General features: G+C 38.0%; 3 protein-coding genes across 6 annotated transcripts in view; 2 read left to right on the top strand and 1 right to left on the bottom strand.

Annotated features, from left to right (window-relative positions):
• Positions 1 to 1061: 1061 nt before the first annotated feature.
• Positions 1062 to 11617, top strand: si:ch211-105c13.3 (uncharacterized protein LOC325758 homolog). 2 transcript variants are annotated; one of them, XM_058388478.1, is made up of 3 exons: positions 1062 to 1221; positions 10400 to 10521; positions 11117 to 11617. In XM_058388478.1, the coding sequence occupies exons 2-3, from the start codon at positions 10402 to 10404 to the stop codon at positions 11270 to 11272; spliced, it is 276 nt and encodes a 91-aa protein (XP_058244461.1). In that variant the 5' UTR covers positions 1062 to 1221; positions 10400 to 10401; the 3' UTR covers positions 11273 to 11617. The 2 variants fall into 2 exon arrangements, with proteins under 2 accessions (XP_058244461.1, XP_058244469.1); XM_058388486.1 differs by lacking the exon at positions 1062 to 1221 and adding an exon at positions 7469 to 7494.
• A 617-nt stretch (positions 11618 to 12234) lies between these two features.
• s100t (S100 calcium binding protein T) lies at positions 12235 to 14594 on the top strand. 3 transcript variants are annotated; one of them, XM_058388443.1, is made up of 3 exons: positions 12235 to 13123; positions 13849 to 14011; positions 14107 to 14594. In XM_058388443.1, the coding sequence occupies exons 2-3, from the start codon at positions 13850 to 13852 to the stop codon at positions 14272 to 14274; spliced, it is 330 nt and encodes a 109-aa protein (XP_058244426.1). In that variant the 5' UTR covers positions 12235 to 13123; position 13849; the 3' UTR covers positions 14275 to 14594. The 3 variants fall into 3 exon arrangements, with proteins under 3 accessions (XP_058244426.1, XP_058244445.1, XP_058244435.1); XM_058388462.1 differs by having other exon boundaries at positions 12235 to 13101; XM_058388452.1 differs by lacking the exon at positions 12235 to 13123 and having other exon boundaries at positions 13227 to 14011.
• A 2809-nt stretch (positions 14595 to 17403) lies between these two features.
• Positions 17404 to 27165, bottom strand: part of chrnb2 (cholinergic receptor, nicotinic, beta 2) — a 30166-nt gene continuing 20404 nt past the window's right edge. The window contains exons 4-6 of the mRNA XM_058388431.1: positions 25371 to 25480; positions 24016 to 25063; positions 17404 to 21264 (exon numbers count right to left, since the gene is read on the bottom strand). Coding sequence (XP_058244414.1) covers positions 21115 to 21264; positions 24016 to 25063; positions 25371 to 25480 — 1308 coding nt within the window. The 3' untranslated portion in view covers positions 17404 to 21114. The remainder of the gene's footprint in view (positions 21265 to 24015; positions 25064 to 25370; positions 25481 to 27165) is intronic.

Genomic DNA, 27165 nt, shown 5'->3' on the forward strand with positions numbered 1-27165 from the left:
CGGGCTGTCAACGCAGATCTATCCTTAGCACCAGTGAGCACCACCAAGCGACGAGACTCCAACCAGGGGAAGAGTGTCGGGGGGATCAGAAGCAGTCACATTGGAAACTCAGAACACTGGGAGCTCAGGAGTAGGATGTATGAGAGAGAGAGAGAGAGAGAGAGAGAGAGAGTGATTGATTGATTGATTGATTAGGTATGCTTGTGATCATGTGATGGTTAAAGACAATGTACATTATTGTGCAAATATCAGGCAGGGACTCCAGCAAGACTAGCTATGACAGCATAACTAGAAGGGAGAGCCAGAAGGTGAAACACACAGGGCTTCCTGGGACATAAAGCGTCCAATCACTTCACAGTCAGCAAACTTGAGCGACTTGCCACAGTGGTAAAGTGACAGCATCCAAACATCCCAGTACACAGAACACTCTATGCCCAGGAACTTTCCAGATCTGATGTCCCTTATAAGTGTATCACGTCACAAATAAGTGTATTGTGGTATGCTGAGTATTTTAAGAATACCCTTATCTCACATTTTCCCTTTGTGTCTGTGGGTACACCATACAGATATATTTTTACATTAAAATCCACTGAATCCTTTTTCCATATACAAGTTTGAACACCAGAAGGCATGACTGTGTACCCTGTCTATGCAACCTTACTCTTGTACTCTAAATTAAAAAAAGAAGGGGGGAAAAAAACCTGAATAATGGCATGCTGCCAGGTTGAACCTACTATGCATATTGGGAAACATCTTGATGAAACACTTAAGGGTGTGGTGCCATGAGAGTCTCACCTTAGTGACAAATGAAACTTTTGCTATAAACTTGACTTCACATGTTTCCACTTGCCACACACGTGCAATGGAATGTGCATCTTAGAGCATTGTACATGTGGCTTATGAGAGGGGGAAAAAGGGAGGATTATTATATTCTGTTTTTTGTTTTGTTTTTTACTACATCACAGGTTTACATTTTGCTAGCTTAGTTATTCTTTAAGAGTTGTTTGGTGCAGTGTAACACTTCAGATGCACACATGGATGTAAACACCCATTCCTTTCTTCTCCTCCACCCCTGCTCTGAATGCGCACACGCCCAGTTATTTAATGAAAAAAACACTTGGAAAGACTTTGGGATTCACGAAAGAGACACTTTAGGGCGTTGTGCATACTCCTAAGCAGATAAAGCACAGCACTAGCAACCTTCAGCTTACAGAATCGACAGTAAGTACTGAATATTTCTACTGATTTATTTATATGCTACTACTTTATTCGTTTCCGTTTTTGTGGAATTTTGTCAGGCTGCTGCGGAACACGCATGCGCGCGGCTTTAACAGAAGAGGAAAATTTTCTTTTTTCTTTTTTTTCTTTTTTTCTTTTTTTTTACAGTGAACGTGTTATAAACATGGTACCCTTCATGATAAGAGGTTTCATAGCTTTCTTTTTAAACATTAATAGTACATGTCCGAGTGTCGTGTCTTCAGGTGTCCGGTTCCTCAGCTCAGAAACGAGAGCCGCGACTCTTCGGAGTGGAGGAGAAACAGAAAACCGCAGCTCTTTACTAATTCAGCGCCGTTTCTCCTGACCATCCGTGTGTGACAGCAAACTCGCTTTCCCCTTCATTCTCAATGGCGATGTGTGTTCAAGGGACTTCGGTGTCACTTCTGCGTCTTAGGAGAGATTCACACAGCTCTTAATCCATGTACAGTTTAACTCCCGCACCTCCAGATCTTATGTCCTAACACACTCTTGAGCTGAAAGTGCTCATTATCTGGATTAGGATTAGAGACTAAACCTGAAGAGAGAGAGAAAAAATAATAGTAAAATCTACCATAGGGAAGTATAAATATTATATGCCTGGTGTACAGGATATGTTAACTCAAATTTGCTTTTTTTAATTATTATTTTTTTAATCCCACCCATAGCCATTCCATTTCATTCCTTCTTCATTTTCATAGCAGAGGTGTGTTGAAGAGATCTCGATCACAGTACAGCTACTTAACACACTCACAGCACCGTTTAGACATCTGCTCTTCATTCCTACACATCTCTCCCACCCTGTAAAGTTAAACTCTTAACACCCCCAGGACTTCACTAGCCGGATCAGGAGTAAAGGATTATAGCGTAAACTGAACTCGATACCCATTGCTTTGGATTGGGTACAGTAAAAGTTTGTAAGAAATAGAGTCGAACCCATAAATTTAACTTTCAGAACTGTTTATCCGATCTGATTCATGCAAATTGTATGCTTCAGCCCATGAAGCCAGGCAGACATGACTCACAGTTGCATAAAAAAAAAAAAAAGAGTTATCCATCCCCATGAAAACGTACAAACTCGTACAATTTATGTACAAAAAAAGAGAGAGAGAGAGAGAGAAGAAATACACTTTAAGTCTCTTTGGAGAACCCTTAAAGTGGTTATAATGATCCAAGTTAAGGGTGTGTGCTGTTTAGTTTTGTAGTTTTTATTTATTTATTTATTTATTTTAGACTGTTTCAGTCTCAGAGCTGATCTAAAGAGGACAGTCTGTGACATGTGGCAAAGTTATAACAGATGTAAAGAATATTTGCCAAACAGACAACTTTAGACGTGATTATGCGAAGAAGAAAACGGGCGGGATAAGGATCCACTCCATAGAGTTATAGAGACAAATGTGATTTGAAGACATATAACTGTTTTTTCACCATTAAAATCTTATATATATGTATGGACTGTTGTTTTGCGTCTGATCATGAATCATTTCTAATCCTAAAGTGCATAGCTTCTTAAAAGTGGTCTACTTGTAACACTCTTTAGTAGAGAAGCATGTCCTTCATAAAAACCGTTCACTCAGAAGTAAAGCTGAGGAAACCTGAGAGGTTCTGGGTTTAGCATTCCTTTTCTAAAACTATATCATTTATATTTTTTGTCTTTTTCAATTTAAAATCTTAATGGTATCCTGTGTGTCATAGGTAAGATAGATATAAATAAAACTAAAGCACAAGGAAATAGGAATATTATATGGATAGCCTATAAATAATAAAACACAAATTTTAGCATGACATTACATGCAGAAGACATCGAAATTAATTAGAGTAACTGCATAATAGTATAAAAGATGGGGTAAAGATTTGGTTAAAAATAATGTGGGAGTGACCCATGTCCCTATCCAGAGCATTTAAGGCTCAATGAATGCTTTCATGAGTATTAAAATGATATAAATCATATGCCATGGACAGATCTCAGTATTTTTTGGAAGAACCGCATTCATCTCTCCAGTACAGTTTTTAGAAACTTGTCGAATTGGTGCCAAGGAGCATTGAAACTCCTCTTTGCTACTCTTAGTGGCCCATCACCTTACTAAGATATTTTCCATTGACCACCACCAAAGTTTGCCACCCATCTGTCCATAATATATAGCACCATTTAATTATATGTAATCATGTACTCACAAAGGTCTGTGTATGATTGTGTATTTCACTAATTTGAATCATTTTCACATGAATTTCAGGCATTCTAGAGTATTAACTCACAAAAGCATTGAGTCATAGGTTTTGGTAAATATCCTTTAAAAGCCTTAAGTTAAAAAATAAGTGCAATAGTGATATTCAAGAACTCTTAGTTTCCACCCCTCTAAGTAAAATATCTATAATTATAGATGTATGAAAAAGTACCTAAAGATTTGAAAGAAAAATAAAACAAAAAACAGAGCTTGTAATTGGTCTCTGACAAATAAATCACTTTGTCTGACTTGTTCAGGCAGTTTGGTGCACCCTGGGAAAGTATTCAGCATGCCAGAGATGGCTTTCTGACGAGAGGAGAAGAGAGAGCAAACCTGTTTCAGTCGTATTAAACCCAGCCCAGTCAAGCCCGCAGGTGTTTGTTCAGGCTAAACTAAGCTGCACTGCAAATCAGCCAAACCCATGAGGCATAGAGCTGGGGGAACAGGTCCTGCTGATTCCTCAACAATGACATTCATTCAAAAAGTGCAACATTTATACTGTTTGTGAATAATGCAACAATGGATTGCAACAGTGAGAGCAAGGACTAACAAAATATATTATGAGGTGCTGTTTTACAAAATTTAATAAAATGGACAGGGATTTTTAAGCGAGGCGTGCTCAAAATCAGCAAACAGTTAAGTCTAGCTAAATGTAATATGTTGCCAGATTTTATTATGACAAAGGTGTTTTGTTAAATAGTAACTGTAAACGATCTGGCTACACAATTCTGAGGTGGTGCAATCCTGTAGATGTTGTTCATGATGTGTAGCAATGTTGTCTTCTTTTTCTCTGTTTTTCTTTTCTGGTTATACAGAATAACCTCCTTCAAGCAGAAAGCACTACACCTTGCATACAGCTTTCATTTCTGCCTGTTCAGTGCATATGTGATAGAGCTAGAAAAAAATAGACAGATATAGAAGAAAACAAAAATATACTTTATTGTTTATGCACAGAATTTTTTTTCTATCTTCTGCAACACTATAAAACTAGTTTCCAGTAACACGGCTTGTTTCCATGTTTCCAAAAAAACACCAACCTACCAACCAACCAAAAAAAAAAAAAAAAAATCCCAACTATATGGCATTTTACAAAATTATAGTATGTCAAATGTCAAAAACAAACAAACAAAAAAAAAGTGACCAAGCAATTATACCAGGATTAGAACAGAGAAAAGAAGTTGGAGACAGTTATAAAGGGAAAGCGTGGGCATACACGTTAATAGAAAATATTGGAAAATATTGGAATCACCTTCAGAATGTAAGATGCAAACTTTTTAATTGATATTTGGAAGTTTAAATATTTTAATATCTTAAATAATATTTGAACTTATGCTATTTGATTAACTCTAAATGTTTCTCTGGTAGAAACTAAATTTCTTAGTTTTCTTCATTTCATCCTATCCTTTTGCCCTAAAGTGTATATGCACAGTGTAATGTTTTGAATTAAATGGTCACATTGACCTCTACACTGAAGTGTGCTAATATCTTTAACACTTAAAACGTAATTTTTCACAAAACTAAAATGGTGTCTGGTACTGAGAGTTATGGACACCTTGTGGAGAAGAAAGGAGAAGCAGTTTAACAGAGACAGAGGGAGTCAAAGCAGAGAAAATGAGTTGGACCTCTAGGCGGAGTCAAGTCACCTTAGACTGCTTCCTAATGTTCCAGTCATATTTTTAAGACATTTACAGAAGTTAAATATACAACTTAGGATCAGTCAAGATCTATTAAAGAAGTTTCTCTAAAAATTCTGTTCATTAATACAACAATATGGCATTTATATGGAGGGAGTCACGTGACCAAAAAAAAAAAGTTAGAAAAGAAAACAATTTTATGTCACATTGTTCATCTAGGGTCAAAATAACCGGTGATATACAGGTTATTTATTGTATTTATATTTTAGATATATTATAAAACGTAAAAAAGGGATGAGTGTCAAGTTTCATGTGTTAAATAGAGAAATTAAAATAAGTCCATTATTGCCTGGTCCAGATTTAAATTCCTCAGTTTCAAAATGTTTCCTACTAATTTCTGAATAATTTATAATAATTACTAAATAATGTGCTTGTAGATAGATTACCAAATAATACAATGGGGCTTAAAGGGTTACACATACTAAGATAGGGTGATTAAGTTACACTATGCTACACAAGGTTCCATTATCCATCTTGTTGTATTCTTTTTGTCATACTGTAAGCTACCTGCCAAATTTGGCCCGGATTTAAAAGCTTAATGCTTTCATTACATGATAAGTAATGTGCATCGCCTGCAAAATGCTAAACACATATAGAAGTGATCAATCATCCTGATTAAGCAAAATGGCTTTGTCTGGCCTCATGCCTGCTTTGGTATCCTCAGTCATTATTTATAAGTATACCATTTGTAAGTGTCACTTTGCTTGCATGACACCATTCACATCAGACAGCTTAGAACTATGACACCACCTCAGATCCACAGTAAACACATTGTTCAAGTTTTTTTTTTTTTCTCTGGGCATCTTTAAATAATGCCCTCCAGGCTTGCTGATACGATCAGTGCCTAAGATGAATCTAGTGTCTCTGGTTGCCTTCTCTCTTTTTTTTTTTTACCCTCTGTCTGTGTGTTCGCTGACTCTAATTAGGTTAATAGAGGTGCAGCAGTAATTGGCAGGCGCTGCTATGTCGTGTTCATGTTAATCGCTTGGTGTTTGTCTTCACGTGGGACGTCTGTTAGGTGGAATTTTACCTAAGTTACTATAAGATTACTCCCTGCCCTGTGTCACACACAAGTGTTATTCAACTCTACCTGCGTGTGCATGTGCTTTGTGTGTATTGATAGGTACAGTGCCCTCTGAAAGTATTGGAAAGGCAATGCCAAGTCTTTTGTGTATGCTATAGGGTTCAAGATCAAAAGAGAAATATGAGACGATTTTAGCTTTCATTTCCTGATATCTTCATTTAAATGTGGTTAGAAAATGGCAACTTTTGATAGAAACCATTCATTTTTCAAGTGATTGAAAATATTGACAAGTTTGATTTATTACCCTGGTGTGCCCCGTTTGGCTGTTTAAACAGTTAATAGCTCTGAATGTCTATGCTTGGTGAAAACAGCATTTGTTGTTAAAAAGGTTAAACCCAGATGAAAACCAGAGAGCTGTCTATGGGAGGAGAGCAAAGCATTCTGAAGTTGGGAAAAGAGGGAAAAATCCATCTGAGCCACTGCAAAAGCATTGGGAATGAGCAGTACAACAACGTGGAATGTCTTGAAAAAGAAAGAAACCAATGATCAGGCGAGAAAAACAACAAAAGTTGATAACAAACTTTGTGAGAGCTGTGAACAATCAGTGTCATCAAGTTAAAGAAATCTTTAAGAGCAGTAATATAGAGAACATACCACAAGATACAGACTAGTTCTCAAGATTCAGAAGGCCAGACTGGAATTCACGAACATCAAACCAAAAGATATGCAACCAAATATTAAGTGATATTTACTTTAAGTTACTTTAAGACTATCTGTTTCTATATTTTTGCTTTGCTTTTTAAATTTCCAGAAAAGTTGCCATGTTCTAAGGTGCAGGTGTTGTACGCATCTAGAATTATCAGGAAATGAAAGCTGATCTCAAACCCAAATGTCTTCAGTGTATAGCAAAATCAAGAAGTACTGGCTTTTCTGTTCCAACATTTTTGGAGTAACCTGTGCATACACACAGAAAAAAAAAAAATTGCTGGGTGGAACTGGAAGTTTATGACTTTCTAGGAATTGAGTCAATCATATTCAGTGTGATTTCGTGTTTATACATAGTTGTTTGACGTGTGTGTGTGTGTGACCATAATTAAATTTTGTGCATCTCCTTGGTCTTCTATTTAGCTCACAATGCCTTTGAAAGGTGAATGAAATGCAAAGGAAACCTAAATAAAATCTAAAATTTTTAATGGATGCTATAAAGATATGAAGTAATCTCTGTGTCTCTTGTCTGTGTGTGTGTATTATAGGTAAGAAGTGAGCGTGGTTTGCTCTTCCAGGGAGGAGTGCCAAAGTAGGCAAAGTGTGTGTGTGTACGTGCCTGCATATGTGTGTGTGAGTGTGTGTGAGAGAGACAGTAACAGACAGGCAACAGGCAATCCCTCAAGTAATACGAGCTCATACCATGCCGGTGGCCCAAGAGGATAGAGTGTCTGTCCAAGATCACAAGTTCTATTGTATCTCAGGATGGACTCACTGAGCGTTTCTCCAACCTCCATCAGGCTTCTTAACTATTCTAGCATCACTGAACTCCTCCGGTCTCTCATTTTTCACATACTAGCCTCCCTGCAGCCCCTAAACCCCAAAGCTAGTTACGTATACCACTGTGGTTCTGTGAACACACCCCAGAACTGATATCACCTGAGGGCACAAAAAGGCATAAAATGGTGTAGTGTTATGCAAAATTTGCCATAAATACCATACAGCCTTCCCTGCAAACCTTCTCTCTGGTTAATGCTGGTTCTGAATGGCAAGGAACCTTGGACATCCATTTATCCCCCATTACAAAACACACCTGCTATCCATCCTAATCACCTAAATAACTGACCATAACACTCATGCCACTGAGAGGGTCAATGTTAACTCTGTAGAACCTGGAGAAAGTGTAAGTTGACCCCCAGGTATCAGCAGAGGAGACTTCCCAGGTTGAAAGGCCTCTAAGTAATCCCCTTGAGGAGGAGAAACTTCTTGTAGCATGGCCTTTCATGATAGAGGTAGAGTATCACAATAAACAACACTGGATTGCTTTTTTCTGTAGGTCACACTTTAATTGAAAACACTATCAGTCCTCCTACAGGCTAAAAAGATGAGGTCCACCTCTTAGTAGATAGGCCTCTATTTAGGCAGGGGAACCCCTTGCATCCCTTTTCTCAGTAACACAAACAGTTGGATTGCCAAAATTTCTTCTGAATAGTGAAGTAGGTGTAGGCACATGTGAGCTAGCTGCAAATTCCAAATATTTCCATTTTTACGGGATAGAAAAAGCAACTAGTGGAAGAAGCTACCAAGGTGTGCTAGCTACTAGGAAAAGTATCAGTGGAGGGGTTTCCCAAGTAGCACAACAGCACAACCTTATAATCCAGGATATCTCGATTCTGACATGCTGTAGCCATGCATGGATGCTGCAGCCATCTGTGGATGGGAATCTAAAAGAGCAATATTGTGGAGCCCAAATCCTTGCTGCCTTCTTGGGGCCACAAACAGGTTTCTCTGGCATAATAACTGAATTTTCTGGCAATAGCCTTGATCAGTTGTAGAAATGGAAAGACATACAGTAGATGACCAGTCATGAGCCATCCTGTCTCAGCAGGTTGTCCAGCTCTGCTATGGAAAACGACAATCATTAAACCATTGTCTTGCCCAGGTTTGTTAGTCGCTATCTTTAACAAAAAACATGGATGTGTCTGACTGAGGAGCTTCCGTCCAAGATAAAGAGCGCAACCAATGAGATGGTCTTTCCTGCTTAAACAATGGAACAAGCTTAGCTTGCTCTCAGCTGTTAGCTCACAAATAATGCTAAACATAATATTTCTTTTTATTTATAACATTTTATAAAATAAAACGCATTTCTTACTTTTTATAATAAATGATGAAGCAGTGTTAATAATTTGAATAAAATTCCATTTTATTTGGTTTGTCTATGTGTAGCTTTTTGCATTATCAACAAGAAATTGTTAAAGTACAGTATTAATGTATTCTAAAAATTGGTACGTAAATATTTTACTACTAAAATATAAGAGCCATCATATTATACCATGACTTGATAGCACAGATTTTACCCAACCTTCTATACTACTAGCAACTCAGAACTTTACTTTACTGTCTAGCTTTTATTCTTTACTTTTACTCTTTACTTGATTTCTTTAATATGCATTATTCCTTGCTATCTTTATGCAGTTATTGTGCCTTTTCCCCAACACTTCAGTCAGCTATGAGAATACTATCAAGCTGACATCTAGTCAGTGAGCACTCTAATTGTGACAGGTCTCATAACAACTGCTGTACTGCTTCTTTAAAATATGAAGGTTTTCTTTCTCTGAAGGCTTTTGTAATGTTAAATGTGGTTTACTGTAGACCAATTTTATTAAAACTGTTATTATCTAGTCAGGCATTCCGTTTCTTGGTGTTGAGATTAGATCTTATAGTACAAACTCAGTATATTTATTACAAACTAATTTATTACCTCAAACACACCATTTCTCTTAAAACCAGGATCAAAACTGCAAAATAAAGGAAAATGTTACAACAACTAAAACATCTGACCTAAATGAAACTAAAAAGTTTTACATGCACCTCATACATTATATTACCAAAAGTTATGGGACGTCTGCCTTTTCATGCACATGAATGTAATATGGATTTGGCCCGCCCTTTGCAGCTTTACAGCTTCAACTCTTCTGGGAAGGCTTTCCACACGGTTTAGGAGTGTGTTTCTGGGAATTTTTGACCATTCCTCTAGAAGCACATTTGTGAGGTCAGGCACTGATGTACGGGCAAGAAGGCCTGGCTCACAGTCTCTGCTCTAATTCATCCCAAAGGTGTTCTGTTGGGTTGAGGAGAGGACTCTGTGCAGACCAGTCAAGTTCCTCCACACCAAACTCACTCATCCATGTTTTTATGGACCTTGCTTTGTACACTGGTGTGCAGTCATGCTGGAACAGGAAGGGGTCATCCCCAAACTGTTTCCACAAAGTTGGGAGCATGAAATTGTCCAAAATGTCTTCACTGGAACTAAGGGCCCGAGCCCAACCCCTAAATAACAGCACCTGAATTTAATGATTTGTAGGGGTGTCCCAAAACATTTGGCAATATAGTGTATTTATCTAAAAGTCCCAAAACTCATGCTTCCAACTGTTTGGTCATTGGTCTTTTCTGTATTATGTTTCCTTAATCTACGTTATTTCTCTGTATTGCACTAGACATGGAGTCAGCTATCAAGACTGTGGTTGGGCAGTTCCTGAGTTCAGCTCGTGGGAAAGAGAGTCTTAACAAGGACAATTTCCAAAAGCTGGTCCAGCGCCAACTGGGGAACATCATGTCTGTAAGTTGGTCTCTCATGTTCATACTAAGGATTAGAAATTCAGTTCCTGGGAGACAAACAACATAGCGTGTAGTGTTCACTTTGTAATTTGGTTGTTTGTACTTTGGTTGTTTGAAACCCTACACCCTACAGACTGTCTGAGAGTCTGATATTCCTAGTCCATGCTCATCATAATGATACATGAGCTAGACATCAGATTCTAAAACTGTATCTAATATAAGCACTTCTCAGCTATGCTAGTGCTGATTTTTTATATTTCACAGGCCATATTTTACAAAAGAATCTTAAAGCTATAAATATAGTTCTGTTTCTTAAGGACTGAAAACCCAAGTCCTGTCATTGCACATGTATTGGGATTTTGTTTCTGACTTTAATGTATCAGCCAATCTCACTGTAATCAGTCCATTTAAATTTATGACAAAATCATTATTTAATGTTGCTCTTTAAACTCTGCCTAGCCGTAACAGTTCTCTGGATGATTCCTCTGATCCTTCTTGATGTCTTTTCAGACATAATGGGTTTTTATTGCTGATTGTAATTATAATGAGAGCCATGACATTTAGAAGTTACTAATTAATTCTTTTCTCTGACAAAGGACACAGATAGCTCATCGGCAGTGAAGGATATGATGCGAGGCCTGGATGAGAACCAGGACGGGAAAGTCAGCTTCCAGGAGTACATGACCCTGATCGGCTACTTGGCTAATTCACTGAGCGAATGTAAAGCTAAAGGTCAGACCACCACCAACTAAGATGCTCAACAGCTGGCCGACTTCACCATTTTTGTACTCCAAAACTGCTATAATCCTGCCAACGCAAACCCACTGTGTGTACCATCAATTTATTTTTTTAAGCTTTTTTTTTACACAGTTGCCTAAGTCAGTACTGACATGCCAATATTGACATTAATTACTAACAAATGGTCCTGTGGAGATTAAATATTATCCAGTGTTAATTTACTACTACACATTTTTTTCAGCCATCACTCCCAGCCCTATGAGAAATGCAGCATAGCTGCACTGAGCACTGATGCCTCATGACCTTAAATATTGTATTGTTTTTGAGATGTTGCATGGAAATAAAAAAGGTATACAACATCTAGTTGTTCTACTCTGCTCAGTTCACTGTCTGCAATTTGGATCCAGAAAAAAGGACATTTTTTGTTAAATATGAAAAACTAATCCTGACAAAATTAAAAATAAAACTTTTCCAAATTATGGATCTTATGCTTCTTTGGGAACAAATTATACTAGAATGACTACATGGAATATCTTTCATACCCTGTTATAAATCTGGGAATAGTTTACTGACAATATAGGGATTGTACGATATACATTATAAATTGTTTAAAAGCTTCACCTTCTGCAAAGTGTTAGATAAATCTTGTTTTACATTTCTATATATAAAAGAGCGAGCCAGAGCTGTGTTTATGCTATATCGAGACAAGTCACTCATGTATGATATTCACAGAACATTGCAGTAAACAATGACATAAGTTATCAATTGTATAATCAAATATAACAATTTATACAGCAACTGGCAAGAATTAGGACAACTGTTGCTCTGCATAAATGTATAACCAGTGATGCTATACATGGCTCATCTGTTCATTAGCATATAGAGACTTTACTTTAGTACACACACACACATGCAAACACAAAGACACTTATTGTATTTCAACAAGCTATCCATCCAAATCTTTTCTTGCAACCTGATATCTTCCTACCATGTCATCATAATAAACAACTCTTTAATTAAACCCTGCCTCATCTGTGCAGTTTGTGTGTGTTTGGGTTGTGGTTTTTTTTTCTTTTTTTTAGCTTGCTGGGACTCTAATGTACCTTCAAAGGACAGGACTATTTGATAGTGGTGATAGAGGAGCATATACAATTCCTCCAATTAAATGCTAACTACAATTGATCAGATTTATCAGTACAACATATTCTTAATAAGTAAACACCTTTCATTTAAGTATTATTGATCTAAAATGATCACATTTTGTAAAGATTTGGAAGTTTTCTATTTGTTAGATGTCGTGAATAAAATGTCAAATTACACAGAATTATTAGACATGAATCCAAACTTTCTTTACTGTTTTTATGGCCTGGGTTGAATAGTGATGTCTGTGATTAAGACATCGATTACAGCACTTAATCATTTAGATCAGCATGCTGCACTATCACCATTCTAAAAATTTAATGTGACATGTGCTGGAATGTATAACTACACCTTAGTGTCCTCGATGGAAGTGACGTGTGCCCTTTCCATATAAGGAGCGATCTATTTACAGCAGTAGTAGTGATGGAAAATAAAGACGAGCCTGTGATCCGAGCCTTATGTTTTAATGATGTGTTTTTGGTCTTTAGAGACTGAGAACATGGGATGAATGAATGAGTGTAAACAGAGAGGGAGGAGAGAACAGTGACAGGTGGGCTGAGGTATTGAAAGGATGGACAGAAGGAGACAGAGGAGGAGGGGAAGAAGTGGATGAGAGGAGGGCATGAGCAGTATATAAGACACTGTCCACCTCTACTTCCCTTACACAGCCGCTAGCTTCTCATTTTCTTCAACGAAAGTAAAGGTAGCACTTTTCTCTCACTCAGGTAAATGGATGGATGAATGAATGGATGGTGAACATATATTTCTTGTTTTATTTATTTTTATAGATACAATAAGATAAAGTTAAACATTTAAGTGATTCTCTGGTTAAATACAGAATATTTAATGATTGCATGTAAATGGATTATACTGAACCACATGTGATTAGCATTGCCTGTTCTGCTATGTGATTTTTTTTTTTTAAATATTGAATAGAGTTTATGAAGATTTGGTACAATTCTATTTTAATTAAATATTACTAACTATTAAATAACAATTGTAATGTTAACATGATTTAAATAGACTTGTCTGGATGCAATAATGGTCAATCTCAATTCCTGGCTGTGTGTATATTCATGTGCGTGTGTGCATGTGTGTGTGTATGTGTGTGTGTGAGCCTTCTTATCTGACCCCAGTGCAGTGAAGCTTAAACTGAGTTCATCTTACACTCAGCCGGGTAGTTTCCTCTCCTGCTCTCTAGGTTCAGAGTGTGTTTTCTCAGTTTAGGATTTCACTCTTATCAGCAGGGTCATATTTCCCTTATCTAGTTAAAGTCCCCCTCCAGCACCATCAGCCCCATTGCTACTGTTTAGCGTCTGGCACAAACCATCTTTCGACCTGTTTTAATCATTAGTAGAGCCCAACAGTCGAGGTTTCAAGATTTCTCTGAGACACGGTCAGCTTCCTAGAGTATAAACCAATGCTATATTTCTGTTTCATTCTTGCGCAGAATGTCAACCCTGAATTCAGAGAACGCCTCCACCCTGGAGAACGCCATGCAGTTGATGATCCAGACCTTCCACAAGTACTCTGGTAATGAGGGAGACAAATACACACTCAGCAAGAGTGAGTTGAAAGATTTGCTTACCCAGGAGCTAGGAAACTATCTTGGGGTAAGATGATAATTCTCTATATCTATCCATTTTATTGCATACTGTAGATGTATATCATTGCTTTAAAATAGCATACCATATGTTTATTCTAACAGAATGCACAGGACAAGGATGCTGTAGAGAAGGTGATGGGTGACCTGGACTCAAACAATGATGGTGAGGTGGACTTTACAGAGTTCGTCATCCTAGTCGGAGCGCTTACCGTTGCCTGCAACGACTTCTTCCAGGAGTACAATACAGAGAAAGGTGCTAAGAAGGATTAGATACTGTTTCATCTCTCTGAACCAAAGCTAACAATTGACCACTGAATGAAAAAAGGAGAAATGAGAAAAATCTAGCAGGATATATATGTGTATACCAATCTACACACACCCATAGCACCAATATATAATTCTACACATACTGGGCCTCAGAACACATCTGTTGGTGGTCATACGGAATGAGAGCAAACGGAATCCAGTTCAGTTGAATATGTGTATATTGTCACTTTGTTTTTCTTTCATTTTTATTAAACACCCTTTTGTGTCTGTTGATTGTAGAACCACATTATCAACATTATAATAAAGATCGCATTTTAAAATCACATTACTCACTGTAGTTTTTGTCCTGTATGAAAAGCTTATACATTTCTGTTTGTAACTGGCAGGAGCTACAGATGTTATATTTCTAATCTTTCTTCACAGCCCAAGGATAGCAGGATCCCAAGGATTAGTCTGCTTTATGAAGCTTATATACATGTTTAACCTGGAAACATTCATATTCAAAGAAATAGTGTGCAAATAGTGTGGTAAGGTAATACCAGGTGGTGAAAAGAAACCAAATACAGTACATGTACTCTTGTTACAGTACATGAATACGTTGTTTATTGTAATGGTACTTTTTTGAGTACAGATAAATAGTACTTTTATTTTTATTTTTATTTTTTTTTTGTTTTAAATAATATTCAGCATTTGTTTTTGATTACCATTACACACTAAAATATGAATTAAACCCAAAAGTCTGTAAGCCAATTAAATGATGTGCAAATTTGGAATAATTCGAGAACCCAATCAAATTAAAGCAGTTTTCTGACCCAAGTGTATATTTTGGGCAATGTCTGACACGATGGAGACAGATAAGCATCCCTGGCCCAATTTATCTAGATTCTTCATGAAGCTTTACCCTTTATTGAAGATAAAATGTGCAAATAAGTTATTTGAGATATCAGAAATCCAACCAATGTAGAGTAAATGTACAGGTTAACCATGAGGTAGTAGAATATGCTTGGCAAGCTAGCCAGCTCAGTATGAAAGCTCAGCTTGAGTTAAATATGTGCAACTGCTGCCTAGTTGCTGCTACAGCCTGTAAGTAACACTCAGGATGATGTGTAAAGGGCAGCTTTGCTTGATAGCTACAGTGATCAGTCGTAACAGTAAAAACTGAGTAACTGACTCTCATTACAAAGGCACCTGTTAAGTCTTGAAGTTGATGTGTTGAAAAGAGGAACAATGGACAAGGATCTATGTAATTAACCAAAGGACCAAATTGTGATGTCCAGATAACTAGATCAGAGCATCCAAATCAGCAGGTCTAGTGAGATGTTCCTGGTAAGTGATTAGTACCTACCAAAAAGTGGTCATGGGTGCCCAAGACTCATTAATGCACATTAGAAGCAAAGCCTAGCCCATATGGGCCATTCAGTAGAGCAGAGGTGGACGAAGTACACAACTTCCTTACTTGAGTGAAAGTACAAATACTACTGGTCTAACATTACTCCATTACAAGTAAAAGTTGTAAAGACAGATTTTTACTTAAGTAAAAGTACAGAAGTACTTGTTTTTAAAAGTACTTAAGTATCAAAAGTAAATGTCAACGCATTGTTTTATTATTGTTGCATTGTTGTATGTAATACTTTCTGTGGAATTAAGAGCTTTTAGAATGTTACAAAACCTATAGAAATTAAACAACTGAATTGACAAAAAAGACAGGTATAATCATTTATTTTTAATTTCACACTCCTACCACCCCCAACAAAAAAGTACAGGTACATCTCAAGAATTAGAATATCATGAAAAAGGTCAATATTTTTTGTCACTCAGTTCAGAAAGTGAAACCCATATATTATATATCACACATCACACATAGAGTGAAATATTTCAAGCCTTTATTTCTTGAAACTGTGATGATTATGGCTTACAGATAAGGAAAACCCAAAATTCTGTGTCTCAGAAAATTAGAATATTACATAAGATCAATAAAAAAAGGATATTTCAAAGAGAAATGTCAGACTTCTGAAAAGTATGTTCGTTTCTATGCACTTCTATGCACTATACCTTTGGCAGTGTGGGCAGGTGCCAAGTCCTGCTGGAAAATGAACTCAGCATCTCCATAAAGCTTGTCAGCAGAAGGAAGCATGAAGTGCTCTAAGATTTCCTGGTAGATGGCTGCGTTGACTGTGGACTTCAGAAAACACAGTGGACCAACACCGGCAGATAACATGGCAGCCCAAATCATCACTGACTGTGGACACTTCACACTGGACTTCAAGCAACATGGATTCTGTGCCTCTCCACTCTTACTCCAGACTCTGGGACCTTGATTTCCAAATGAAATGCAAAACTTACTTTCATCTGAAAAGAGGACTTTGGACCACTGAGCAACAGTCCAGTTCATTTTCTCCACAGCCCAGGTAAGATGCTTCTGACGTTGTCTCTGGTTCAGGAGTGGCTTGACACGAGGAATGCGACATTTGTAGGCCATGTCTATGATTTGTCTGAAGCTCCCCCAAATTCTTGAATGGATTTTGCCTGACAATCCTCTCAAGGCTGCAGTTATCCCTTTTGCTGCTGCACCTTTTCCTACCACACTTTTTCCTTCCACTCAACTTTCTATGAATATGCTTGGATACAGCACTATGAACAACCAGCTTCTTCAGCAATGACCTTTTGTGGCTTACCCTCCTTGTGGAGGGTGTCAATGACTGTCTTCTGGATAACTGTCAAGTCAGCAGTCTTCCCCATGATTGTGTAGCCTACTGACCCAGACTGAGAGAACATTTAAAAGCTCAGGAAACCTTTGCAGGTGTTTTGAGGTAATTAGCTGATTAGGGTGCGACACCATGACTTTCCAATATCAAACTTCTAATTCTCTGAGACACAGAATTTTGGGTTTTCCTTATCTGTAAGCCATAATCATCACAATTTCAAGAAATAAATGCTTGAAATATTTCACTCTATGTGTAATGAATCTATATAATATATGGGTTTCACTTTCTGAACTGAGTGACAAAAAATATTGACCTTTTTCATTATATTCTAAATTTTGAGATGTACCTGTACACATCTATGTGTATCCACTCATGCACATTTCAATCAAATGGTCTGTAAATGAAGACTGGTCAGAAAAAAATCTAACCTGCTTTAAAACCCAGCTACACAACTGTAGCTGTCCAACCACCCAACAGCAACACGGCTTTAACAAAGAGTTATATATATTTCCACAATTCATTTACACCGTTTTAATATGCATTTACACCATTGTCCAGGATCCTTCCTCCTGTGTGCAATGCGTTGTGGGCAATATTACCCGTTAGAGTGTGTATTGTTCTGCACTTTGAATTTCTACCGGAAGTAGTAGAACATCCAGGAATTTCTGGAATACTCTTTTCAGTATACTATGATTTGGGGCATACTAATTCTATTTTTGAATACTATATAGGACACATAGTATGAGAATTTGGACACAGCATACGTTTTTGTGTGTTAACTAACATGATTACCAATGCGTTGGTGGTGTATAACATACAAAGCATATATTCGTCCATTTTGTCAGCAATTGAGTTCAGAAAATTATGGAAAACCACTGAACTTTACAACACGTGACGCTACAAGAGTGAAAAAAAAAATCATCCTATGATAAATGTAACTACTTTCTACTCAGTGACCTTGACAGAAATGTAGTGGAGTAAAAAGTAGAGTATTTGTCTTTCAAATGTAGTGAAGTTAAAGTAAAAAGTATCCAGAAAAAATAATACTCAAGTAAATTACAGATACTAGTACTCAAGTAAATGTACTTCTTTACTGTCCACCTCTGCAGTAGAGCTTCAGTATCACAAATTGTTGAAAAATCTAATGCTGGCTCTGATAGACAGGTGTCAGAACACACAGCAGGCCAGTCAGCATCAGAACCGGACTATAGATCAATGGGAGAAGGTGGCTTAGTCTTATAAATCATGTTTTCTTTTACATCACTGTGGACAGATGCACTATGGTGATGCTCTGGCCAATCTTCTGCTGTGAATGAGGGCTTTATTACCTTATAAAATGAGGGGCATATTTATTTTTACAGGAAAGCACATTAAACTAACAAACTCATTAGCATTGTTTTAATTCTACAATACATCAACATAGTGAATTATAAGCCACTACAACCCATGTACACATTAGTATATGACCTTGATTAGATCTTGTAGGTGCAATATAAAAATAAAAAATATTTTTTGTATCTTGTCCATTCAATTGCTTCTTTTTTTTCCCAGAAAAAGGAAAAAAAATTCCCAGTTTTTCACACCTGTGTAAGCTTTATAACTTCTACTACTGTACTTTATGTTCCTCCTGAAAAAAAAAGGATCTACTGAAAAATGTATTATATGTCTATTTTTTATTTTTATCTTACCATTTGTATACCCCTTAAATTTCTCTTTCATTTCTACCAAGTCTTTCAGCATTAATGGTAAGATCTTGTTTTCAAAGGTGGTATCTGTGGGGGGATGGGAGAAGTGGTAGCTTAGTGGTTAAGGTGTCAATACCAATCAGAAGGTTGTCAGTTTGAATCCCAAGTCCATCAAGTTTCCCTGAGCAAAGGCCCTTAACCCTCAATTGCTCAGTTGTATAAAATGAGATAAATTGTAAATTGCTCTGGATAAGAGACACATGTCAGAAATCTAAATGTATGTAAATAATCTAGATTCTAATGAAAAACTCTTCTTGGATGCCTCCACTGAAGAAAATCCAAAAGTTTAGGGACATCTGCCTTTGCAGGCACATGAATGTAATATGGAGTATAGCTCAGCATTTGTCAGAGTGAATAAAATACCTTATACTCACAATGGCACGTGTTCTGGTTCAGCACATACTGTAGTTATGCTACTGGACTAAATAGTTGTTTCCCTTTTACTATTGCAGCTTTGTCTTCTCTAGGAATCATGAAAAATATATTTACTCAGTATATTCATAAAAACCATTAATACACCTTTAAGTAAACACAATTGATCATAAATCAGATACACACATATAAGTAATGAACCTCCAGCCTTTATTTAACAGGTTAAGATAAAGTGAGGGGTCAGGCAGAGGAATAAAGGCGTGAGTCTGGGAAGGGTGTGTGTGTGTGTGTGTGTGGGTAGGTGTGGGTTTGGGTGTGTGTTTAAATTATGCATAAAGGTGCATCTTTATTTGTCAGCATAACATCTCTTGGCAAGTATTTGTTGATGTAAATAAAATAGAAAATATGATATAATTCCTTTTTCCTTAAGTCATTTGAAGGAAGGTTAAGGTTACTTTAGAGGATTGGAAACATGGCCTTGGATCCCTAAGGCGATGATGGAGAAATATATATGCAGGAGAATCTGAGGACAGTGATGAATCACCTGAATGGCACGCAGGAACACACAAGTGGACTTTCAAATGGATTTTCAATGACCCTCTTCTATAATAATCTTTAGGAAAGACCTGGCTTAGAAAAAGCTGAAAAAAGGTAACAGGTTATTGTTGTGAAAAACCACCCTGATCAAAAGGCTTGCTTTGAGCGACCCCTAATCATACTTCACAGGCAAGTGAATGATTAAAATTCATACAGACAGTGTTTATGATACAGAGTATAACGATATTAGGATTTCACTCTATTGTAACTTTGAAGGTAGGGGATCAAATAGAGGGAGAAGATGAAAGCAATGAGATAGATGCAGTTGAATGGAGAGGATAGCGGCGGTGCAGGCAAGGTTATGGTACAAACATAGTGCAGGAGTGTATTGTTACCCACCACTACAAACGACAGAGTCTCAAAACATTAATAATACACTGTGTGTGCTCCACCATTCATTCATAGTGAATGGCAACACACATTAGAGCTGCACAAGGTATCCAAACGTGTAGAAGCAAATGAGAGTGTAGAGAAGAGAAGGAAAGGAAAAGAGGAACTTAACTCTGATATGCATGTCACATATCTGTAATGGATCTGGTCTTTGATTATTTTTTTTTTAATCTAACTTTTTTACCTATTCAGCCTGTCTTAATTCCCATTCATCAGAACTGAGATTTGTAAAAAATTTCCCCCTTTTGTAGTGTACAGTTTCCAGAACTTGTTTCCCGGTTAAATTCAGCAACACTTCAGCAAAGGTTCATTTTTCAGTACAATTCTATATTTAGAACATACAGATAATCTCTATCTGCTTGTCATTCATTGCTATCCATTTATCCCCTCATCACTGTGTATTGTCACTTTAAAACACATCCTGGTTATGTTAAGAGAATAATACAATATTGCCTCAAAGCCTAAACTGAGCTGAGTTGTGTTCTCACACAGAAAGAAATCAAATGACATTGGTCTCTGTATGTGCAATGCCCTATAGCATGTAGATATGACTATGAAAAATTAATCGTACTGGAAAATTGTTAGAATAGATGGAAATAAAAATGACTTTTTACGTAAACCCATTTCTTCCACAGAAATTAGCAGTCACTGGTCTCTTGAGAAAGCTGTATGCTCTCTAGCTGTCACACGGTGGAGCTCGTGGGTGAAGATGGCTCAATAGCAGGCTGCTTGCAGAGATTAACATTGATTGGCTGGCAGAGTGAAGTGTGCTCTCTCCCTGATTTGCTTGCTTATAGTGTCACTCAAAAGAGATGAGGGAGGGTACTGGATGAGAAGTGCTTCGCATTTTAAAAAAATTGCTGTGTGGTTATTGATTGTGTTTAGATATTCCAAAAAAGGTCTCCATATAAACCTAGAGGATTATGGCTGAAGAGCAAGTCTAGAGTCAGACACAAACCCATTTCAGTTACCCTTGGTATGAGCCCTCTCTCCTCCCTCCTCTCTCATCCTGTGATGTGGGGATGTCCGATTGGTCAGCCAGGCGTGTTCATGACAGTCTTGGATGAGTTCTGAAAGAGAGGCTGCAGGAACATCCCCACTGTGCCAAAGACACACACAAAGACGAAAATCCAGAGAAAGAGGCGATCGATTACCATGGCAACATATTTCCAGTCCTCGCTCACCTGCGATAGAGATAGGGACAGCAGAGTGACGTGAGGAGAGGGGGTAGCGAACGTGGGGGATTTGGAGCATGTGTAGAAGTGAAACGGAATGTGACAAATGGGATGAAACATAAGGAGATAAAGATCAGAGGAGGGCAAAAATGAAAAATAAGAAAGGTGAGAGGGTTTTCGAAGAGATGAAATGAAAAGAGTAGGGAGCATGATTAAACATTGATTGAGGAATGTGTGAGGGAGAGAGAGTGTGAGAGAGAGAGAGAGAGAGAGAGAGCTCAAGGTCAGCGGGAGCATTACAATGTGCAGACACTTCATTCCACCACAACGCTCTGATAAGTTGAGACTCTGTAACTCTGGCACTGTAACAATGAGAAGAGCTGTGAGAGACCGTTACTATGGAGATCACCAATAACCACGTGAGTGAGGTAGTGCTTACTGTAGGTTGACAGGAACAGAATTACTGCACTCTTAAACCTCACTCACTGCCACTTTAAAAGGATCGCCTGTACACTTGCTTATTCATGCAATTATCCAATCAGTAATTTGTGAATGTGGCAGTAGGGGGCGTGGTTTAGCTGGAGCGGAGAGTCTGGGAGAAAAGAGAGGGCTGATTGCAGATTGATGAAGTGCTGATTTCTGACATTTGTGTGAGAAAGTGAAAGAGAGACGTGCAAATTCACAGATGTGCTATTTGACTAAGCCACTTTCAGAGTGAAAGAGTTTGAACAACTCCATCCTGGTCACAACAGGGCAGTGTATTTTTAGCTGAGAAATTTGAAACGATAATAAAGCATTACAATGTGGTGGCAGCAGCATAGTGCATAAAATCATGCATCTAAATCCATCAATCATTTAAAATTTAAAGCCGTTATCTTCAAGCACAAAAATTCTGTGCAAAGTTATCCGAACATAGGTAAAAACATCTCACACTGAAAGGCAACTGTGTCCTGATTAATTTTACATCAGACTTGTGGTTATAAAATAATTTATTTGTTTATACTGATTGAAAATGTCCCATTAGTCGGTTTTTATTCCACCAGCAGAATGGAACATTAGTGTTAAAGATTTACCACAGGGGTATTATTTTTCATAAAATACTGTAATAGTTGTATTAGATACTGTAATATGTGTATCTAGATACTCTTCTCAGAATAAAAAAGGTATCCATATGACTATAAGGATATTACCCACATTCCCATATGCATATTTCAAATTCATCTATGAAGCTCTTCTGTTATCTCTATTATATTATGGAATCACTTTCTTTTTTTTCTGGATTTCTACTGTCATAGCACTGTATCTGTTTATACAAACACTTTAAAAGTACTCCATCTTAGAAGAAGCAGGTCTCATTTAGAGCTTTAGTGCTGCATCATATAGACAAAAGATCATATTGCAGCCGATCTACTGCTAAAATATGCAACTGAAATGCAATAAATATTATCTTTGTTATTAACATATATATTTAAACATAAAAAACATACCTTTAAAAAAGATTTAAATAAATATGTTCTTTTCATCCCTGTGTAATGTGAATTATAATGAAGATGCATATTTAGGTGTCCTAAAGATCACATTTTTCTAATTGTCAAGTAGTAAGCATGGCAGCTAAGTTACTCATTAACATAGTACTCAGTACTGACTTAGTATTAACTTAATAACTTATAGTACTCATTCAAAACATTTTAAGAGGTTAGGTCTTGCCACTGTATTGGACTTGGTATTTCTAAGTCATCTTTTTCAGAAAGGACAATGCTTCATCCACTGGGATCTACTGTGAAGAATATGGCTCTGAGCATGCCTAGAAGCTGACATTTATCTTAACAGCTCAGCCAGGTCACATCCCAAAGGTGGGTGGGTAAAAGGTTAATGAATTTCCCAGTTACAATAAGTCTACAGTCTCAACCACCCTTAAGGGACTCTTTAGATGGTTAAGGATTTTTCATTATTTGTACATTCCCACCATAATTGTAAATAAATTCAAAGCAGGTACTGGGTTTACCCTTTCTGGGCAAGCCTCTGAAGGGTCTATGTGTTAAATTTAATTTTTTAAATATCTGAAATGAATCTCCCAGCCCATGTCTATTTCTAAATGCTCTTATATTAAAACACAAACTATAAGCTTGTATCATCAAATTGCTTGGCAGAGATAGTACTGCAAATATCAATATTTTGATATTGATATTGACGCTGTACTGTGAAAAAGCTCTGAAGTGGGAAATTTGTGTAAAACATAACAACAGAAAAAGCCTTTCACAAATGGCTCAGAGTAAAAACCTCTTCCAAGCTACATCCTTTAAATAGAACCCTACAGAAGGCATTTTGTCTAAGAGAATATTCAAAATGTATCTATTTGACATATGACCAGAAACAGAACCGGTAAATGATCTTAGAGATCAGACAGAGACACTTTTACTCTTCCTCTGCAGTGGGAGTAAAGCAGCAGTGTCACTATCAGTAAGTGTCCTATTCAGCAATTCAGCAATACAGCAGCAGTGAGTTATGACTTTAACCATACCATAGAAGTGATTCCCCAATCAGAGGAGGTTTAGCTCTTTTATAGTGAGGTGTAAGCAACAGAACATTAAATATAAAGTAACAAATATTCAAAAAAGGGCATATACAAGTTTCTAAACCTACTAATTAATCATCAGAATGAACACTCAATTAATCAATAATATTAATAAAACAGTGATGAAAAAGATAACACAGAGAACCAAAATTCTTAAACCATATGAAACTATTATATTAACTCACGCTGCGATCATCATCTTCACACTTCATGTGGTTGGCAATAAAGCGCACACCTTCCACAGCTTCCTCGAAACCTGGGCATGCCTGGCCCAGAATGCCCTGAGGAATAGCAGCAGGAGGCTGCTGCTTTGTCCGTGGCAAAGCCGAGGTGCCCTCTCTGCCCTCGCGCCCTCCATCCCTCAGGCCATTTAATCCTTCCATGGATTCTCCACCACCTTCACTCACCTCTCCTCCAAACTGCTTGACCGAGGCTCGATTGACATAGCATGTGCACGCCTCGCCACTCTCCTGACCCGGTATACCGAGTTTCTCACTGGCACGACGCCGTTGCCGTAGCTTTTGCCGCTCGCTGCTGTTCCTGGGTTGTCGCATAAAGAGTAGGGCAGGGAGCTTATCAAGAAAGACCACCCTGACCCATGGGGGCATGGTGTGGGTGGTGGGAGAACGGTGGTGCACATTGAGCACACACACACTAGTAACAATGGAGAATGTGACAAGCACCATGGTGAACATCAGGTACTTGCCCACAAGTGGCACATCCAGAGATGTAGGTGGCACAATCTTCGAAATGAGCAGCAAGAAGACAGTGAGCGCTAGCAGCACGGATATGCATAGCGTCATCTTCTCACCACAGTCCGACGGCAGGTAGAACACCAGAATAGCCAGTGATGTGATCAGCACACAGGGGATTATCAGGTTGATGGTGTAGAAGAGTGGCTTGCGGCGGATTATGAAATCATATGTGATGGCCACGTAGGCTGGGTCTGATGGGTTCTCATTGCGACGCCCAGGTAGCGCAATAATGTCCCACTCACCACTTGGTGTGAAGTCATCCATGCTGGCCACATCGGAACGCAACACTAGGTCTACCTCTGTGCGGTCGTACGTCCACGAACGGAAACTCAGTGTGCAGTTCTGCTGGTCGAATGGGAAGTGCTTCACTTCAATCTTGCAGGCACTCTTGTAGATTGCTGGTGGCAGCCAGAACACACTGCCGTCATATGAGACTACAGCATTGGAGTAGAAGGACACTTCATACATCCCATCAGCACTAGAAGAGAATGAGAACAGGTGGGTGAACTTTCTTCAGTGGAGATGATAGAGGCCATATATGCTAACTAAATATATACTGTTAATGCTAAAAAAATATATATACTGTTATGTTAAGGAATGTTATGATATGTCAGATTATTGTTGTTATGCCATGCAAGTGTATGTACTGATGTCACAAAAACACACGATTTTTTGGTGTGCCACAAACAGGTAAATATAAATTCATGAATAGTAATTAAGTGTAAATTGCAAGTATGAACACATTACACGCATATGACAAAATTTCAGAAAAGCAAGGCACTCACTTGTTGTAGAGGACAACATCTGGCAGCCAGATGTGTTTAGATGGAAGGCGAACCTTCTTCATGCCATCAAACTTATCTGGGTCCCATATGAGACGGTAGTCCTGCCATTCCTGAGCAAAACCAATCAAAATCCACCATCATTCACTTTAATTCAAATACTCAGCAGATATGTTTAGTAAATAATGTTAAGAAAGCTGCTATACAATAAAACTAATAATTATTTAAGTTCTTATGGACCAAGATGACTGAGCTTGTACAACATGAGGCTCAGGTTCTCACCAGGTTTCATAAAATTAGTGATTTTCTAACTATTTTTAGTCCCATTGTTTATTACAACCTTATAAACAAATCATACAGCCAGCAAGCACTATGTAGTATTCCTTGCCAATGAAGAACAAATCTCTGATAAACAAGCTAGACAAACTACAGCCTTAGATTGCATAGAAAATGCTTATAAACTGCAATTTACATTTACATTTCTGGCATTTGGCAGAAGCCCTTATCCAGAGTGACTTACACTTTATCTCATTTTATTCAACTGAGCAATTGAGGGTTAAGGGCCTTGCTCAGGGCCCCAGCAGTGGCAGCTTGGTGGAGCTGGGATCATTAGTCCAACACCTTAACTAATAAGCTGTCACATGCCCTAATATTATAAATTTAATGGAAACTTGGCTCGCTGGTAACACGCTAAACAGCATGACAGTAAGCAAGGCTTGGAGTATGAACAGTGTTGTTTCTGAGACCAACTGTTCTGCATAGTTAACTGTAGACCCTTCATTAGCCCCATGGATTTACATTCACCATAATTACTGTATGTGACTCCAGATACTAATTCTAAGTTAACCTTGAAAAACCCTGGTGCTGCTATTCGCAAGTCACAAACTCAGAACTGGATAGAGACTTTATTGCTTATAATGAATTTAATCATACTCATCTGAGGACTGTACTCCTCAAATTCTACCTCCTGTCCCAGCAGAGGAGGCAATACATTGGATCATGTTTATATCAATGTTACTGAACCCTGCAAAGCCATTACCCTCCCCCATCTTAGGCAATATCTTCACCCAATCCTGCTTCAATTCCCCAAATACAATCCCATCATCATCATGGGATGGGAAATAGGTCTGACACCTGGAAGTGTGGTATGCTGAAATCAACCTGGCCTTCAATGCCCAGAAGACAAACAAGCTCATCATGGACTACCAGAAGACCTTCTTGGCTGTCCATGTCTCCAAAGAAAAAAGGAGGTGTGACAGCATCCACACTTCCAGAGGAGACTGGGGAAAGCTCACCTGCCTATTCAGATACTAGTCAACTTCTATTGCTGTACCATTTAGTGCACAGAGAAGAACTACTCAAAATAGTACAGCAGCTGCTCAGACTGGAAGGCCTTCATGCAGGTAGTGTTGAGTATCACTCAACACATCAGTGATACCCACCCAACATTCATCACAAGCACTACAGAGGGTGAGAGGAATTAATAAGGACATCTCACACCCCAACCATGAACTGTTCACTTCTATCAGGAGTAAGAACAGCCTCTTCACCTTGACTTCTTATAAGGGCATAAATCCTCCTTTCTCCAAACTCCCGAATGCACACAAATTAACTATAAATGTTTTTGTGCATTCTTCAACTCAGTTGTACTATAGAGTCTTTGGAGCCATGCTGCCTTATATACCACTCAATTTGTGCCCACTCTGTCTTGCATTACGTTAATTTATGTCTCTGCAGGCATGTTTACTCATATATCATGCCATTTGGACTGTATGTCAGTTTGCACTTTCCTGCCATC

Source organism: Hemibagrus wyckioides, linkage group LG01 (genome assembly GCF_019097595.1).
Source record: "Hemibagrus wyckioides isolate EC202008001 linkage group LG01, SWU_Hwy_1.0, whole genome shotgun sequence".
Taxonomy (NCBI): domain Eukaryota; kingdom Metazoa; phylum Chordata; class Actinopteri; order Siluriformes; family Bagridae; genus Hemibagrus; species Hemibagrus wyckioides.